The 17,845-nt window shown below is 33.1% G+C and overlaps 2 protein-coding genes across 2 annotated transcripts; both read right to left on the bottom strand.

The window, feature by feature from the left end:
* Window positions 1–320: 320 nt before the first annotated feature.
* On the bottom strand, window positions 321–17,525 carry LOC131876306 (uncharacterized). Its single transcript, XM_059221238.1, has 2 exons — window positions 17,413–17,525; window positions 321–2,242 (listed from the first exon to the last, which is right to left on the bottom strand). Exon 2 carries the CDS (start codon window positions 2,238–2,240, stop codon window positions 741–743), a length of 1,500 nt encoding a protein of 499 aa, XP_059077221.1. The 5' UTR covers window positions 2,241–2,242; window positions 17,413–17,525; the 3' UTR covers window positions 321–740.
* LOC131876307 (uncharacterized) lies at window positions 4,485–8,536 on the bottom strand. The gene has a single exon (XM_059221241.1). It carries the CDS (start codon window positions 8,520–8,522, stop codon window positions 7,344–7,346), a length of 1,179 nt encoding a protein of 392 aa, XP_059077224.1. The 5' UTR covers window positions 8,523–8,536; the 3' UTR covers window positions 4,485–7,343.
* Window positions 17,526–17,845: the final 320 nt, after the last annotated feature.

The raw sequence follows: 17,845 nt of genomic DNA, 5'->3' as shown, positions 1-17,845 counted from the left end.
TGTTGATAGATAATATCATGCAAAGAAGACTCTTTTTTCTTTTGGTGAGAAATGAAAAAACAAAAGAATGAATACATCTATGCATTTATTCATTGACAATGCTTAGATCTCCTAGTTTTCTACCATGCACCCTATCACCTATGCACAAACCATTGACATTCACAATTTAGCTAGTCTAGGTTAGTTGAAATATGGTCAAATATATCTATAGACAAATCAATTAAAAAGCCTAACTAGATTTTATTATGCATACATCACTATCAACCATTAAAAGTTCATTCACTTAAGTATACACATTCATTCAAACACTTACACACACATAGAGATAATATTATGTTTTAAGTCTTCGCCCCTAGTCCAAATTACATCGGGATTATGAAGCTTACACACAGAGTTAATATTAAGTTTCAAGTCCCCAGTTTTAGTCCAAATTACATCGGGACCATGGAGATTACACACAAAGTTATTATTAAGTTTTAAGTCCTCGCCCTTAGTCCAAATTACATCGAGACTACAAAGCTTACACATAGAGTAATATTAAGGTTCAAGTCCCCGCCCCTAATTCAAATTACATCGGAACTATGGAGTCTTAGAATAGATTCATATGGGTATATGACACAAACATAATGAGCTTAATCCTTAGCATAATGCAAATGGTAGAGCAAAGCTAAGCTTGCCCTCTAACATGATGCACATGGCAGAGCAAGCTCTTTATTTTAGTTTAGTAATAAAGTGACAGTTTAACAGTCACATGGATACATTGGTATGATGTCCTTTAAGGAATGGAAACCATTACTAATCGGGGTGATCGGTCCATTAGTAATTTTATCGTTTGTGGTCCCAGGGGCATAATCAATGCGAGCGTAGGTGTTGCCTTTAAATATATAAGCTTCTGTTTTTGTAGAAAACCATCCTTCTTTATTGTATGAAAACGCTGCATCAAAACCATCCTGGAAAATTGTACCTTTTAAAGAGGGGAAACTGAGAGTAATCTTTTTGGGTCCCTGAATTATTTTGTTATTTGGTGTGTACGGTGCAAAATCAATAAGCGCGTACTGATCACCTTTAAATATATACGCCTGATTTTCTCGGAGAGAGGCAAAAGCCGCATCAATACCATTTTCAAAAACGGTATTTTTTAAAGAGTGGAAGCCATCAGTGATCCTTATGGGTCCCCAAATAATATCGCCACCATCTTTCGTAAACCTGATGTGTGCATATATATTACTTCTAAATATATACGCCTCATTTGTGCAAGCAGTAAATGCAGCATCAATCCCACTGGCAAAAATAGTATCATTCAGGCAGGGAAAGGCATCGGCTATGCTCAGGGGTCCCTTAATAATTTTGTCATCCGTGGTGCCGGGAGCATAGTTGATTAGCAGGCACTTGTCAGCAATGAACAGGTACGCCTCTTCTGTGTCGGTGAAGTTGAATGCACTCTCGATGTAATGTCCCACACTGCAAACGGGGTCGACATAACTTTCTTCTTCATGTGGCTTGTCCTTAGCATCTCTCTTTTCAACAGCTGGATAGATGTTTATTAGCCCGCTACACGTAGGATTTCTCAGACGGTTCATAAATTCCTGATTAGTCCATCCCCTAAAAGTTGGATTCGGTTCGAACCAACGATTTCGGATAAGGCGATTTCGCTCTTCCCTGTATCTTGGGAATCGCGAACCGGGCTGTATTGTAACTGAAAATGGACGTACTATTCGAATATATTGACGGCTAATGCCACCCGCAAAAGAAATTTCCTGCTGATTACGATAACGATTTCGGTTGCCTAGGGTTAGCACCGCATCGATTCCCCCTGGGGCAAATATCTGATATCGATAAAGCGTGCAATTTCTTGTGACCGGTGGATACCATCGAGCTGCTCTGGTGGTGCTAACAAACACTGAACCATCTGCAGGACAGGTATCTGCGGGGATTCCTCCACCGTTTACAAACTGCTCTAAGCTGTAGTAACTTGCCAAACTTTGTGTCGATCTTCGAGGCCGCGGAGTAAATCCTGTCTCAAAAATCTCTTGATGGGGACGCGTATCCCACCGATACACTGCCTCTATGATATCCTGGTCGTTGTCAGGGTTCCGATATAGAATCCTTGGTCCTTCATTGTTGTATAGTGTTAACCCAGTTATATATGGTGATAGCTGATTGAGGGCATCCTCTTCGGAAGCCGGCTGGGGAATCGCAGCGGCCACTCCACGAAATTCTGAATCAGGTGGCAATGCCATATCTGTATGCCACAATTATCGTCATATTAATAACATTAATATTATTAATAAATGGGTGTCTGAAACTCTTCTATTAACTATTAAACTTATTCAAACTTTTATATATTGAAAAATAGAGTATTCAATCAAAATACATACGCAAAGCAACGTACGCAATAAGAAACGTTCCTAGTGAGCTGGATCTGCTAGAAGATCATTCTTTAGGAATTGGATTCAAGTTTCAAGGGCCAGTCTTAAACAATATACACTAAGCTTTCACTTACCGTGTGTTGTTTTATATGGGCTTACCTCTAAATTTCCGTTTCTGATTTAATAGATATTTCCTTGATAAGTCCCGTTGATATTTCAGTTTTTGTCAGATAGTAGGAACGTACCCCGTTCTAAAGGGAATTTTTTGTTTATCTTTTCAGAAAACCGTATTATGACACTTAAATTATTAATAAACTGTTAAAAATCATAATAGATAATACATATTATATATTATTATAATTTATAATATTGATATATATTATAACACAAGGTTTACTATAAATATATAAATTTATTTAGAATGTTTTAAAATATAAGATTAAGATATAACTGTTTCTCAGTTTATATGAATTTTTAGTATGTTTTTTCTTATATAAATATAACAGTAGTTATGATAACTGTAGAAGGTTCAAGTTTGCATGCGAAAATATTGTACTACTTTGCTATTAAGATTTATCAATACTTTGCGAGATTAAAAATTTGTTAGTAACATAGGTATATTTCTGTCAAACATTTTGAGTGTTTCATTTTACCAATACTGTGTGTTTCATTTTGAGTGTTTGTATAGTTCCTATACTTTTGATTCAAATGTAACACTAAGCCAAATTAACCCCTAACCCTAAAATTAATTGAATAAACCTAAACCTAACTAAATTCTAAACCGAATTGAATTCTAACTCTAGAAACCAAATTGAACACTATCCCTAAATCAAATTGAACCTTAACCCTAAACCTAAAATAAATCACACTTAACAATGAACCAAATTGAACCATAACCCTAAACATGATTAAATATTTAACCATATTGAATCTTAACCCTAACCCTAAACTAAATTGTACCATAAGCCTAACACAACTAAATTTAATGAATGTATAATCTCCAACTCATTTGAGAAAATCACGTGGTCACTACCCTAAACTGTAGCTAAGTGTTTAGGATACATTATTGGGGAAAACAAAATTGCACTTTCATTCCTCTTGAAGCGTGACAGATCAAAGTTTCAGATGAATTTTTTATATCATAAAAGCCAATAATACAAATAAAAGATCTTCTTTTTTAAAGAAAGAGAGAAAAAAAATGAAATCTTTAAAGAAATTTAATTGCTCTATCTAAACGACTGCAACGAAAAGAAAGCTACAACTAAGATTTTCGCGCACATCCTTAGTGACCGAAGAAAGTTACTTGGCAACAATATATTTTAGACAACAATGATAAATCCTCAGTATGAACTTCTCATTCTCCACATGCTGCTTTGCTTTACAACCCAACTATTTGTAACACAAATTTCGGATATTTTTGAGCTGGTTCGCCAATGTGAAAGGTTGACCACGATTAGTGATTTCTGTACATCTCCACACCAACAAATTTAGGGGAGATGCCCAAGAATGGTCTGTATTTTCATTCATTAATATGGCTCTCTTTAGAAGCATTTTCCTTGCAACAAATATAGAGGAGTGACTCTAAACGTAAGAGTGTTAAGTTATTACAATGTTGTTCTAATAACAACTCTTCTTCACACTTATTGTGCAAGTGGAAGCAAAAACTTTAGATATTTAATATTGTAGAATAAATTAGATGCAAAGAAATATCGAAGAAAAGAAATGAACATCAAAACAATACACGTTAAGAATTTACGTGGTAATGGTAAAATCTTGACAAAATGTCAAAGAAACATCCATGGAGCAAGGTATCAGTATTCCTATTGCAGGAGAACATAATTACAAACTTCACCACCACTGCTCCCTTGTAATATGAATTTGCACAACACATCAACAACAATTACATCCCACTCAACTCCTTAAAAGAAAACAAGAACTTTCTCACAAAGAAGGGCTCCTTAAAAGAAAGTAGGAACTTTCTCACAAAGAAGAAGTGCTATTTGAAAGTGAGAAGAGAAGAAATTAGGAATTTCTTCTTTCTATTATTTCATATTTCTAATTGTTGTCATTATCTAACAATTTACTCAATACATGTTCAAAAACTACCATCACCCCTTTTACAAGCCAAGAGAGGCCACTGTCCATTTTAGCTTCTCTACCAGTACCGGTTTAGTAAACATGTCTACACAATTTTTAGGTGTATGAACTTTCTCAAGGATTACTCCACCTCCATCAATAACTTGTCTTACAAAATGGTAATTAGTTTCAATACGCTTGGTTCTACTGTGATACATTGGAATTTTAGCCAAATGAATAGCACTTTGACTATCACATAATACAATTACTTTCTCCTATACTTTTCCAAGCTCACCCAAAAAGCCCTTCAACCAAATTGTCTCTTTACATGCATGTGAGACAACCATATACTATACCTCGGTTATAGATAAAGCAATTGTTTCTTGAAGCTTTGACATCCAACAAATAGCTCCACCTACAATAGTAAAGATATAACCTAATGTCGATCTCCTTTTGTCCAAATCACTTGCAAAATTATAATAACATAACCACACACTGAATTGTTGCAACCATCATATATGATATAATAATCACTTGTGCCTCTGAGATACCAAAGCATGCATTTCACTACTGCCCAATGCTCTTTACTCGGATTTGCCATGTATCTACAAACAACACCCATTGCATGTGAAATATCTGGTCTTGTGCATACCATCGCATACATTAAACTTCCAACTGCATTAGCATATGGTACATGAGACATATAATCATTTTCATCCTTAGTACTAGGACATAAACTTGAAGAAAGCTTAAAATGGGAAGACAAAGGGATATTTACAAGTTCACATCTTGCATACCGAATCTTATGAGGATCTTCTCCACATATTTTTGTTGTGATAACCAAAGCTTATCATGTTCCCTATCTCTAGGTATCTCTATGTCAAAATTTTTTTTGCTGGTCCTAGATCCTTTATATCAAATGTCCTAGCCAACTAAGCCTTTAACATATTGATTTCATCCATGCTTTTACTTGTTACAAGCATATCATCAACATATAACACCAAGATAATGAATGAGCCATTTTCCAAACTTTTAAAGTAAACACAATGGTCATACTCACTTCTTACAAAGTCTTAGTTCACCATGAAGGAATCAAGCTTAATGTACCACTGCCTGGGTGACTACTTTAGGCCATACCATGACTTCTTGAGTTTGCAAACAATTTTGGTTGTTGTGATCTTGAACAAACACTTCCGATTGTTCCATATATATCTCCTCATCCAAATCTCCAAGTAAAAAATATCGTTTTAACATCTAGTTGTTCTAACTCAAGGTCAAGTAATGCAACTAATGCTAATACAACCTGAATAAAAAAAAAGCTAACAACTGGTGAAAAAACCTCATGAAAATCAATACCTTCTTTATGAGAATATCCTTTTGCTACCAGCCTTGCTTTGTACCTTACAATTTTATCATCAACACCCTTTTTCAGTTTGTAGACCCACTTGCAACAAACAACTTTCCTACCCTTTGAAAGTTCCACCAATTCACATGTCTTATTCTTCTCCAAGCCATCCATTTCTTCTTTCATCAAGCTATTTTTCATTTGGAATTTTCAGTGTCATTCACTGCTTCTTGATAACAACTTGGTTCCTCATCACTAGATATCAAAGCAATTGATGAAACAAAATCATCATACCTTTTAGGAGGATTTCTAATATTATAGATGGTTGTGGTGTTTCCACACTTTCCTGTATGTCTTCTAAATTTGCACCTTCTTCTTCAGAAGGTTTTTCCCACTCCATCTATTTTGTACATGGATGAGTCTCCAATTGAACTTGTTGATATTGGGGCACTTGTTCCTATTCCAAATCATTTTTTACAATGTCTGATTTTGTTAAAGAAGATTCATCAAATATTACATCTCTGATAATGATGATTTTGTGAGCAGTAGGATCCCACAATCTATATCCCTTAACATCATCACCATAACCATCAAAGGAGTATTTCTTGGATTTAGGATATAATTTTGAATGTTGATCTTTATAAACAATAGCATAAGAATCACAACCAAAAATTTTCAGATTTGAATAATCATATGAATGGCCTGTCCATACCTCTTCAATAATCTTACAATCTCTTGCAACAGATGGTGACTGATTTACCGAGATAGCATGTTGTATTGAGTACTTCAACCCACAACTCTTGCTACAATTTGGCATTACTGAGTATGATCCTTAATCTCTCTAGAAGAGTCCTACTCATGTGTTCAATATCATTTTGTTGAGGAGTGTAAACTGTGGTTTTATGCCTTATGATCCCAGCTTCCTTGCAACAATTTTCAAACTCAAAACATGTGAACTCACCTCCATTATATGTTCTTAAACACTTGATTGATCTATCAGTACTCTTTTCAACCAAAACTCTAAATTGCATGAATTCATCAAACACATCAACTTTTCTTTTAATAGAATAGGCACATACCTTTCTGGAGTAGTTATCTATAAATCTCACAAAATATGATGCTCCTCCAAAAGAAAATATAGGGGATGGACCCCAAACATCTGAACGGACATAGTCTAGAACACCTTTACAATTTGTATGACTACTTGATTTAAACTTCTGTGTATATTTCTTCCCAAAGACACAAAGCTTCTCTCCTGTCGTTCAAGGCTTCTCTCCTTTTTTCGATAGAAAACACCATGGCCTCTTCAAAGACCATGATTGGGCTTCCTCGCAAATTGAGGACTTCACCATTCGTGGGTGGTTTCAAACTTTACTACATTTGCTAGATCTTTTTAGACATGAGGTTATTCAAAACCTTAATTCCATCTATGGTTGGACTATGAATCCCTTTGACTTCGACCTCCTCCTATGAAGATCAGGTTTAAATTTTCACCTTCATTTGATGTGTTGAATTAAGGCTTCAACACCCATGGTTGTCCTCAAAATGCACACTTAGACTAGTGGCGGCAAACTCCCATTACAAGAACTTTCAACATACAAATCATTCTTAAATTCATCAATGTTTAAAGAGGGAAAACTCTCAGTAATCTTCTTGGGTCCCTGAATTATGTAGTCATTTGTTGTGTCCAGTGCAAAATTAATAAGCGCGTACTGATCACCTTTAAATATATATACCTCATCAATACCATTTCCAAAAATAGTTTTCTTCAAAGAGTAGAAGCTATCAATGATCTTCTTGGGTCCTTGGATAATGGAGCCACCATCTTCTGCAAAGCTGATGACTGCATATATATTACTTCTAAATATATACGCCTCATTTATTGAGGAAGCAGTAAATGCAGCGTCAATCCCATTAGCAAAAATAGTATCCTTCAAGCAGGTAAAGGCATCACCGATGCTCAGGGGTCCCTTAATAATGTAGTCATCGGTGGTGCCGGGAGCATAGTTGATTAGCAGGCACTGGTCAGCAATGAACAGGTACGCCTCTTCTGTGTCGGGGAAGTTGAATGCACTATTGATGTAATGTCCCACACTGCAAACTGGGTCGACATAATCCTCTACATCTCTCTTTACAGCATATCGCGCAGAGCCAATTCTTATCAGATTCTGCCCTCTCCCAGGACATGTTGGATTTCTGAGACAGTTCCCCAAAACCGGAGTGGTCCGCCCGTTCAAAGTTGGATTCGGATTGAAGCCAACATTAATGTAAACGTCATTCCCCAGTCTATTACAACGTGGAAATCGCTCACCGGGCTCTACATTAACTGTATATGGACTTGCAAATCGAATATATTGAGGTCTAATGCCACCCGCAAAAGAAATTTCCAGCTGATTAGGAAATTCATTGTGCACGCCTAGGGTTATCACCGCGTCGATTCCCCCCGGGGCATATATCTGATACCAATAAAGAATGCAAGTTACTGGGACCATTGGTCGCCACGAACGTAATCTCGTCGTGCTAACAAACACTGAACTATCAGCATGTGAGGTGTCTCCGGGGCTTCCTCCACGATTTACAAACAGTTGTAAGTTGTAGTAATCTTTCACTCGAGTCGAACCTTGAGGCCGCGGAGTAAATCCTGTCTGAAAAATCTCTTCAGGGCGGCGCGCATCCCACCGATACACTGCCTCTATTATAGAAAGATTTTTTAAACTATTAAACTTATTCATATATTGAAAAAATACAGAATTCAATCAAAATATTGAATATTGAAAAGTGTTTAACAAAAGTTTTAGAATATTGAAATTTATTTATTTAGTGTAATTTCTCTTATAAAATATTTTATTAGTTCATGTCAAGCATGGAACTGTAACATAGGTTATGCTCTTAAACATTGATAAATTGACTCTAGGACATTCAATAAGAATTCTATTTTTTTAAAGATTTGTTTTCTTTAATTGCAACATTTTTATGTAAGATTTTTGTGGATCTCTCATTAGATTCCATTTGTGGCTGAGAGAAAACGTGTTTCTCAAGGTGTGGTGGCAAAATAATAGAATGTATTTGAAAAACCATACATTAACAATTTATAAGTAAATGCAATATATATTTTAATTTTTTTTTTTTATCAAATGGTAAATCAATGGTAAATCAATGGACTCACAAGAAATCACCTTATTACCCGATGTGGACATAGTAAATCAAAGAAAATAAATCTTGTTCTACATGTCCAAGGAAAAGCTAGACAAATGTAAATAAATCAGATTTACCTATTATCTAATTTCATTACCTTCACTACCAAAGGAAACCCGCCATTATCCAAACTTTATAAAATTAGTTTGGTGATGGAGAAGCAAAGGAAGATTTCTTTTGGGAAATAACCACATGGTAGGAAAAGGATCTATAAGAAAAGGAAGGCGACTTAAGAGGTGTCATACAGAGAGAAAGATAGAGAATTGCAACAGACAACACACAAAAGAAACACGCCTCTGCAATCCTAACCTTTCCATCTCATTGACATCTTGATAGAACATTGAGGTAAGTCACACTCTATAGTTGTTTCATTTAATTCTAAAATAGATATGTTACTATGTTTAAATGAAGCACTAATTTTGTGGTTTATCAATTGTTAATTCTGCTTGATCTTATACTTTCTTCCTGAATTATTTCTATTATCTATATAGATGAGAGGATTTCATTGGGTAGTAATATTTGCAAACATTTTGGTATATTATATTTTCATATTAGAACATTCTATTGTTACCTTTTAACAAATATAATGCAAAGTACTACAAAAAATTAGGTGCAGGTATAATGGCTTAACAACATAGTGGGAATATGATGAACAATTTTAGAGTAGTGTAATAAGCCTAAAATATGTAGATTGTCTTGATCCTCACTATTTCCCATATGACCAAAAAATACTTGAACAAGTGTTGCATTCACGCCATCAACAAATAAATAACTATTATGTTGCTTCATTGTATGTTAAGATACAACACAAAGTTATAGACCTTTATTTTCATGTCAACACCAAAGCCTAGTTGTTAGCACTAATATGAAAATGACTAAATTTTTTTTTTTTTTTTGGTTGTAATCAGAAATTACATTTAGAAGCAATTGATGACCCTCATTGAGATACCATTGTTCAACTTCAATGCTTCAACAATAAAATAAAGGAAATGCCAATGTTGTGGTTGTTTTAATTTAGCCCTTTTTTTGGTGGGTACACCATATTTTTAATCCAAACAACAAGCATGCTTATCCTTAGTAAATCTAGTGAAGGGCATGCCAATTTTGGCTACATAACCCTCTTCTCTGCTACTTCGTTGCTAAGGTAATATAACTCCTTAACTTCCAACAATCATCTTGAGTCTCACCACACTGGCCATTGAATGCCTCTTAATCATTTATTAATTTTCATTTACAAGATAGAAGTTTGTCTTCAACCAACATATTTTCTTCTTCTATTTTGTTTACTCACAACTTTTCTTAAAAATAGAGTTGTTGGAAAAACATGTGGAATATAGATTTCATTTTTTAGACAATTTAAAAAATTTTCCCCAAGTTTTTTATTCAAATTTATAGATTGTGAAGATATTGACCTTAGTACAATTTACATGTTGTGCATGTATTGTTAAGTGTAGGAAATAAAATCCTTGTTGTAACTGCTTATCAAAAATTCAGAATCACTACAAAAGTTTGCACTCTTTGGGTTATTGTAGATGTTTAGGCACTGAACAAGAAATTGAATTATTTCTTGACAAAAGGTCTTGTTGCTTTGACTTAAGTCCAGTTAATACAAAGACCAATTAATTGCATCATCTTACACTAGAGCACCATGTGTTCTAGCTACATATAAACTACAATTTCACAACAATAAGCTACTTTTAACTATCAATATATAAGGGTATACAACATGTTCTAAATTATAGTTTATTTGTCTCACTATAATAGTCTATTATAAACAGTATATAAGGCATCTTTCTAGTTTTCTCTAATTAAAAATACTTCTATGATCATACCAAGTAAATATAACTTTAATAGAGAAAAGAATATATGCAATTATGTTTAATGTCATTGCAAACTAAATAGGAAGAATGATCATTAAAGTAACTAATGAATTTAGTGTTTCCTTTCAATTGATACATATTTGATAGAGCTTTGTTAATTTTGGATTGGATGTACCTATCAACTTCAAATGTTGCTAGACAATGATGTGTTTAGACTTTTATAAATCCTTTAGATAAATAATAAACTTACAGGCTTAAGTCCTTTAGATAAATTGTAAACTCTCATGCTTAAATCATTTAGATAAATAGTAAACTTCAAATTGTTCATTTTAGATTGGATGTACCTATCAACTTGAAATGTCGCTAGACAATAATCTGTTCAAACTTTTATAAATACTTTAGATAAATAGTAAACTCGCATGCTTAAGTTCTTTAGATAAATTGTAAATTCTCATGCTTAAGTCATTTAGATAAATAGGAAACTCTCATGCTTAAGTCCTTTAGAAACTTAAACCATAAAAACCTCTTGTGTTATAGGTAAATTAGAAATTTCTCCCAAAACATACCTTCATGTCAAACATCCTTAAGTGTTTACAAGTAGATGCTAATATAGGACTCAAACACCCTTAAGTGTTGGCATGTAGATATTATTATAGGATTCTACCCCTTTTATACATGCATGGGTGCCAACTGAAGCAAACTATGAAAACACAACTTCGCGTCAAACACCCTTAAGTGTTTGCAAGTAGATGCTAATGTAGGAGTCAAACACCCTTAAGTGTTTGCAAGAAGATGCTATTTTAGGACTCTTCCCCTATTACACATGAGTGGGTTCCATGGAAATAAATGATACTTGCAAAAACAATGTGGTAGTAAAGGGCATCTTAATTGTAGCAACTATTATAGAACACTTTGATAGGATCCTACTCTTTAGAGAATAGTGCTATAATCTTATTCAAAAAATGTATAAGTTGGCTAAATACTTTTATTAGCTGCACATGGAGAAGATCATAGATGGAGATCTTGTGTTGTCTACAATTGTGGGTGCAACATTTGAATGCTTTATTTAGAAAGAAGTGAACAAATATGACTAGTAACTTCCATCAATTCCAACATTTTTTATGTCACAATAATAACTAGCAATATTACTTACCATTGAATTTGAATGTCATTCATAATTTTGTTGTGAATCCTACCACGAAAATAAAATTCTTGAAAAGCATCACAAACTGGTTGAGGAAGCATGCACAAATATATGGTGATCGCAAAGTATTAATAGAAAGTTAATATTCAAGATTGGATTGTACTTGGCCAAATTTCCTAAAAATCAAGTGAGGGTACAAGTCCTTTGAAATTGTTAAAATACCTTGGTGGCCTTGACCTTGGTTGATTGTTTGAAATCTGAGGAAGAGTGTAGTTCTATTGTTATTTAGGGAGGGTACAAGTCTTTTGAATTTTTTAAAATATTTTGGTGGCCTTGGACTTGGTCAGTTGCCCAAAATCTGAGAGAGAGTGCAGGTCTATTGTTATTTTAACTCATGTAAAACTTAAGGAAGGCATATTATTATCTTTGTAAGTGACTCATGAATCGAATTGGTCCCAATGAATTTAAAGTCTCTTATCAAAGCAATCAAGGCCCATGTGGCCAATATGATATTCCTAGTCCTTGGATAATAGTATGATTCATTTACAAATTTGGCCAATATGATATTCCTAGTCCATTAGATAAAAGTATGGTTCCTTTACAACTTATAACTCATATGCCCGTTGTAAATTCCTAACACGTATTGGATAGAGGTATGGTTTGTTGACCACTTAAATGCCCATGGATAGAAGAGCATGTATTGGCTGAATTTTATTATGTTTTGTATTGGACACTTCAATTTGGATTGACTATTTCTATTCTAGAGTACATGGACTATATCTTTAAAAAAAATTAAAGACCTACTAGGGTCTTTATATAATAGTTTTTTTTTTTTTTTTTTGTCTCAAATCTTAATACAATTATATGAGTTACGTACATATAAATTTTTTTCAAAACAAAATATTAATAGAGTTTTAAAAAAACTCAACCATTTATATGTTCTTGGTAGGGAGGTAACTTTAAAAAAAATAAAGGAGAAATTGGATATAACCTTAAAAACAAATAGGAGAATTTTTTTCAAATAACAATAAGAAATGATAATTTTTAAAATAAACATAATTGTTTTGGAGAGTAAATGTAAAATTTAATAATTTAAATTAACATCTTAATTAATTTATTGATGTACAATAAAAAATTCTTAGACCCTTAAGGGATTTTGAGTTAACTTTAATCTAAGTAATAATGTATATATATTTTTAATTGAATAGGACTAAAAATTATAGTATAGAGTATCAAGGATTTACATATTGAAAGACTGATACATAGAAACAATAAATCAATTACGTAGCATGAGCGAATACCTTTTTAATTCCTTGAAGTTGGGATTTGATGTAGTTAATATTCATTTAAAATTGGAGGATAATAGAGATTGAGATGGAGGAGGAGAGGGATATGGAAAGGATAGGAAGAGATAAAGAGAGAGGACAAATAGATGCATAAAGATGCAAGAGATAAATATAGATCATATGTGATAGATAGAAAGATAGACAGACAGATAGATAGATAGATAGATAGATAGATAGATAGATAGATAGATAGATAGATAGATACAGGTAGAGAGATGGAGAGATAAATTAATAGAGATGGAGTGAGAGATAGAAGAATAAATATGAAGATATAGAGATAAAGAGGTGAAGAGATATAGATATAGAGGTCTAGGAAGAGGCATAGAGAGGGATGGAGGTGGATGGATAGAGAGAGGGAGACATGCCTAGAGATAGAGGGGACAAAGGAAGATATCTAGGTAGAGATGAAGATAAAGTGAGAGAGGATGAGAGAGACAAATACATTTAGATATAAAGAGAGGTATAGGAAGAGATATAGATAGATGGGATAGGGAGAGTAAGATATATAGAGGAAGTGGTAGAGGGAGAGATAGATGGAGAGAGATAGGTGGAGGGGGGAAGAAAAGGGGAGATATCTCAACATACAAAGAGGGATACAAGGAGAGATATAGAGAGACAAGAAAAGATATAGAGATGGGAAGATAGAGGTAGAGAAATATATAAAAGCCCTTATTTTTGTGAGTGAGAGGGAAATAGAGAGAAATAGAAATAAAGATATAGAGTCTAGGAGATATGGAGTAAACGAGGGAGGGAAAGGGATGGAGTGATATAGATAGATGGAGATATAGAGAGATATATTAGGATAAAAGGAGATAGAGAGGCAAAGATATATCTAGAAAGATATGGATAGAAAGAGATAGAGAGGGGAAGAGGGAGATAAAGATATAGAGTAGGATAGATGGGTTTAATAAGAGAGAGAAGTATAGGTAATGAGATATATAGAGAGAGGGGGAGGTGGAGATAGGAAGATATCAATAAAAGGGTCATGAGTGAGAGAGAAAGAAGGTGACATAGACAAGTAATAAAGAGAGGCATAGAGAGAGGGTAAAATTTATAGAGATAGAGATACAAATGTATATGAGGGAGAAATAGGGAGTGTGTGCATGAGTGAGAGAGATATGTATATATATGTAGCGAGGGAGATGGAGGGGGAGAGGGAGGGAGAGAGAAAAAAAGAGCTGAGAGAGAAGTTGAGAGATATAGAAAGAGGTCCAATACTAGCAAGAGAGGAAGAGGGAGAGAGAAAGTTGGGGGGGGGGGGTAAGATAGGAATAAAAGTAGGGAGAGATCTAGAGATAGAAAGGAGAGATAGAGATAGAGATAGATATAAATTTTAAAAAAAGATAATAAAAATTTATATTTAAATATATTTTTTGTTTAAATTTATTTATACATTATTATACCATAATTATATTTATTATATATTTAATGTATTATAAATTATCTAATGTAATTTGAAAATCAATTGAAATTAAATGTTTAGTTTATATATTATTATTTAAATTTTCATTAAATTAAATTTATTTAATATATTAACTTGTAAGTTATTGGTTTTGGTTGAAAGTATAATAAAAAATAAGTTAAATTAAAAATATAAAATAATTATCTTACTTTAACTTACAATAAAGAGAGAAATGGTATAAATATTAGAAAATGACATATACACATTTTAAATTTTGTATATTACCATTCACTTGAAATTAAAACAATATTAGAAGCTAAAAGATGTGACAATTTCATAAATTATAACATTAGATAAATGAATAAAAATATATTAGATAATTTTTTGAACAAAAATGAAATCCCTATTTCAAATCATATATTGTGGGTAATGTATCCCAAACCACCAAGATTGTTGAAAGAAATTTCTCAACGTAAGAGTATTATATTTCCATGCTATTTTGTGTGTGCCCTAACCCTATAACATTGCCTATTTAATGCAGCACTATAATGTGCAAATCAATCCAAGGAAAATACTATTAACATTCACAATGCAATTTATTGTGTGGGGGAGGCAAGGAATGCATCAACTAACACATTGTCTTTGTATTCACCTATAGTGAAACTTATTTTTAAATAATATTTTCAAAAAATATATGCCTTTGGCATTACAACTTTAAGTCCAATAAATAAAAACAAGAATGAGTGGGATTTGTTTACATTGGTTTTAATATTTTAAACAAATTATTAGTAGTAGTGAAGGGACGCAACAGGATCCTTTTGTGCAAAAAAGTAGATATAGATATGCTCAATATATTTTTCAACAATTATTTCTTGCATATAATATACTTTAAATGTCTTTTAAAATAAAATACAATTTAAATTTTATGATTTCAATCAAACTGTCAAAATACATAGATAGACATGTGGTTATGCTTATACAATCTTCATGTTCTTCAAATACATTTATTTATTAATAATAAAATTCTTTTCTTCAATAATATTAACAATAAAGTGATGAAGGTGGTAGGAATTCTAACAAGCAATTCAAGTCTTAGTTATGTGTTGGGTTACTACTTTTATTTAGTCTCACACTTCATTAATAATAATAAAGGTTCCTTTATCAATAAAATTAAAAATCTAAAAACATCTACTAAAAAAATAAATAGATTATTTTTTATACCTTCTTATTATAATGTATTAAAGCACTGTAATAATCAACCTAAAATAGTGTTTCATATTTCCTTTGGTTACTCTAGTATAATTCTTAAAAATATGAGTTATTAAGGTTCCACACTTGGTAAACATGGTACAACGATTTTCGATCCAATCACAACAATCATTAGACCAACTCATTACACAAACTAGAGATGGACTTAGCTATCCTAAGAGTGATAATGTGTTTTCTCTGCTTTTGGAGAATCACTTCTTATGTGGTCTCCAATCAATCTTGCCTATTCCATGAGCCATTTACTACTTTTGGTCATGAGTAAATAGTAGGTTGGGTAAAAAAATTTAGGCAAATCTCGAATACAATATGCTTTAAACACCTTTAAAACAAAATACAATTTAAAACCTAAAATCCCAAATAAACTGCAGGTAGTCATGGAAAAAATTTAGGGCAATCTCGCATATATATGCTTTAAAAACCTTTAAACAAAAAACTAAACTCTTAAATCCCAAATAAATCAACAATATACATAGATAATCCTTCAGAAAAGCATTGTTTTCCCAAATTAAAAGACAAGCCAAAAATATCAAAATCAAAACCACAAAAATCCACAAAATACAAGCCAAGAGTTTGATTAAATCTTACATACAATATATTTAAACACCTTTACCATTAAACAATCTAAACTAAACTCTCAAATAAAACGATAGAAAACACAAGTGGTCACAAAGAAAATCGCCATCTTAAAACAATCCAACCTAAACTCTCAAATAAAATGATAGAATACATATGTGATCACAAAGAATATTCTTGTTTTCTATTATAAAAAAACCTAACACCAAATACAACAAAATGGATGCGTTTATTCTGGCTCTACAAGGGTAGTGTGGATTGACTAACACGTCTGTTAGTCGTGCATTCTACACCATCGATTTTGCAATAAACGGCTACGATGACTAACACGTCACTATCACGATGTACGAAAGGTTTCGGACCCAGAATAACGGCGACCCAACAAAATAGATAAAGAAGCTAATATTGCAACACTAAAATCGAAACCCAACAAATTTATAAAATAAAAACCAAAAATATCAAAACAAACAAATACCCAATAAATCAAATTGCAGAAACAAGAAAACTAAACCATAATAATACCCTAATTCGCTAAACTTCATAAAAAGAAATTACCCAAACACAATTAACAAAACCAATCCTAGATAATCTACCATTTACACAAGCTAAATCCCTAACCCTAAACACTCTTCTCGACCCCTTATAAAAAAAAAAACCAAGGCCATCAAACCCCCCGTAATCATGCTCTTCAAGAGAGTCCCCAAATCCTTGCAACTCGACTCGATGATCGGCGGGGGTGAAGGACAGGTAATGAACTGGATCGGCAACGGAGGGAATGAATTCCCTTCTTTCTCGGCTCCCCCGGGTAGCGCAACGCAAATTGACAGCGATTAAATAAAAGATTTATGCAAAAACTCAAGACAAAAGACATACCTGTAAAAAGACCCTTGCGATGAAATCACAGACGAGTTGGAGAAGTGAGCGCAATTTGAGAAATGTATAGTGAGGAAGGGCCCTTTTTATAGTCTTTTAAGACCATTCCGACGTTCTTCCAGCAGCCTCCACGTAAGGGAGAGCTGAGCTGTTTTCTATTCTTCATGATTCGATTTTGATAATAAAAATTGGAATCTTATCAAAGAAAAAGCAAAGTAAAGTAAGAAAATTCTCATCTTTTATAGATGCTATTTCGATTTTGATAATAAAAATTGGAATCTCACGAACATCACAGCAAGATTAAGAATAGAGATATGCTGAGAACCTGTTTTAAAAGGAACAGCATTGAATAGATTCCCGCAAGCTGGAAAAGAAAAATTTACTTTTTCATCCATCAAGGTATCAAATTTGATTATGAATTTATGTGGAGATT

Source organism: Cryptomeria japonica, chromosome 1, assembly GCF_030272615.1.
Source record: "Cryptomeria japonica chromosome 1, Sugi_1.0, whole genome shotgun sequence".
NCBI lineage: Eukaryota > Viridiplantae > Streptophyta > Pinopsida > Cupressales > Cupressaceae > Cryptomeria > Cryptomeria japonica.
This window is presented reverse-complemented; position numbering and strand designations above follow the sequence as displayed.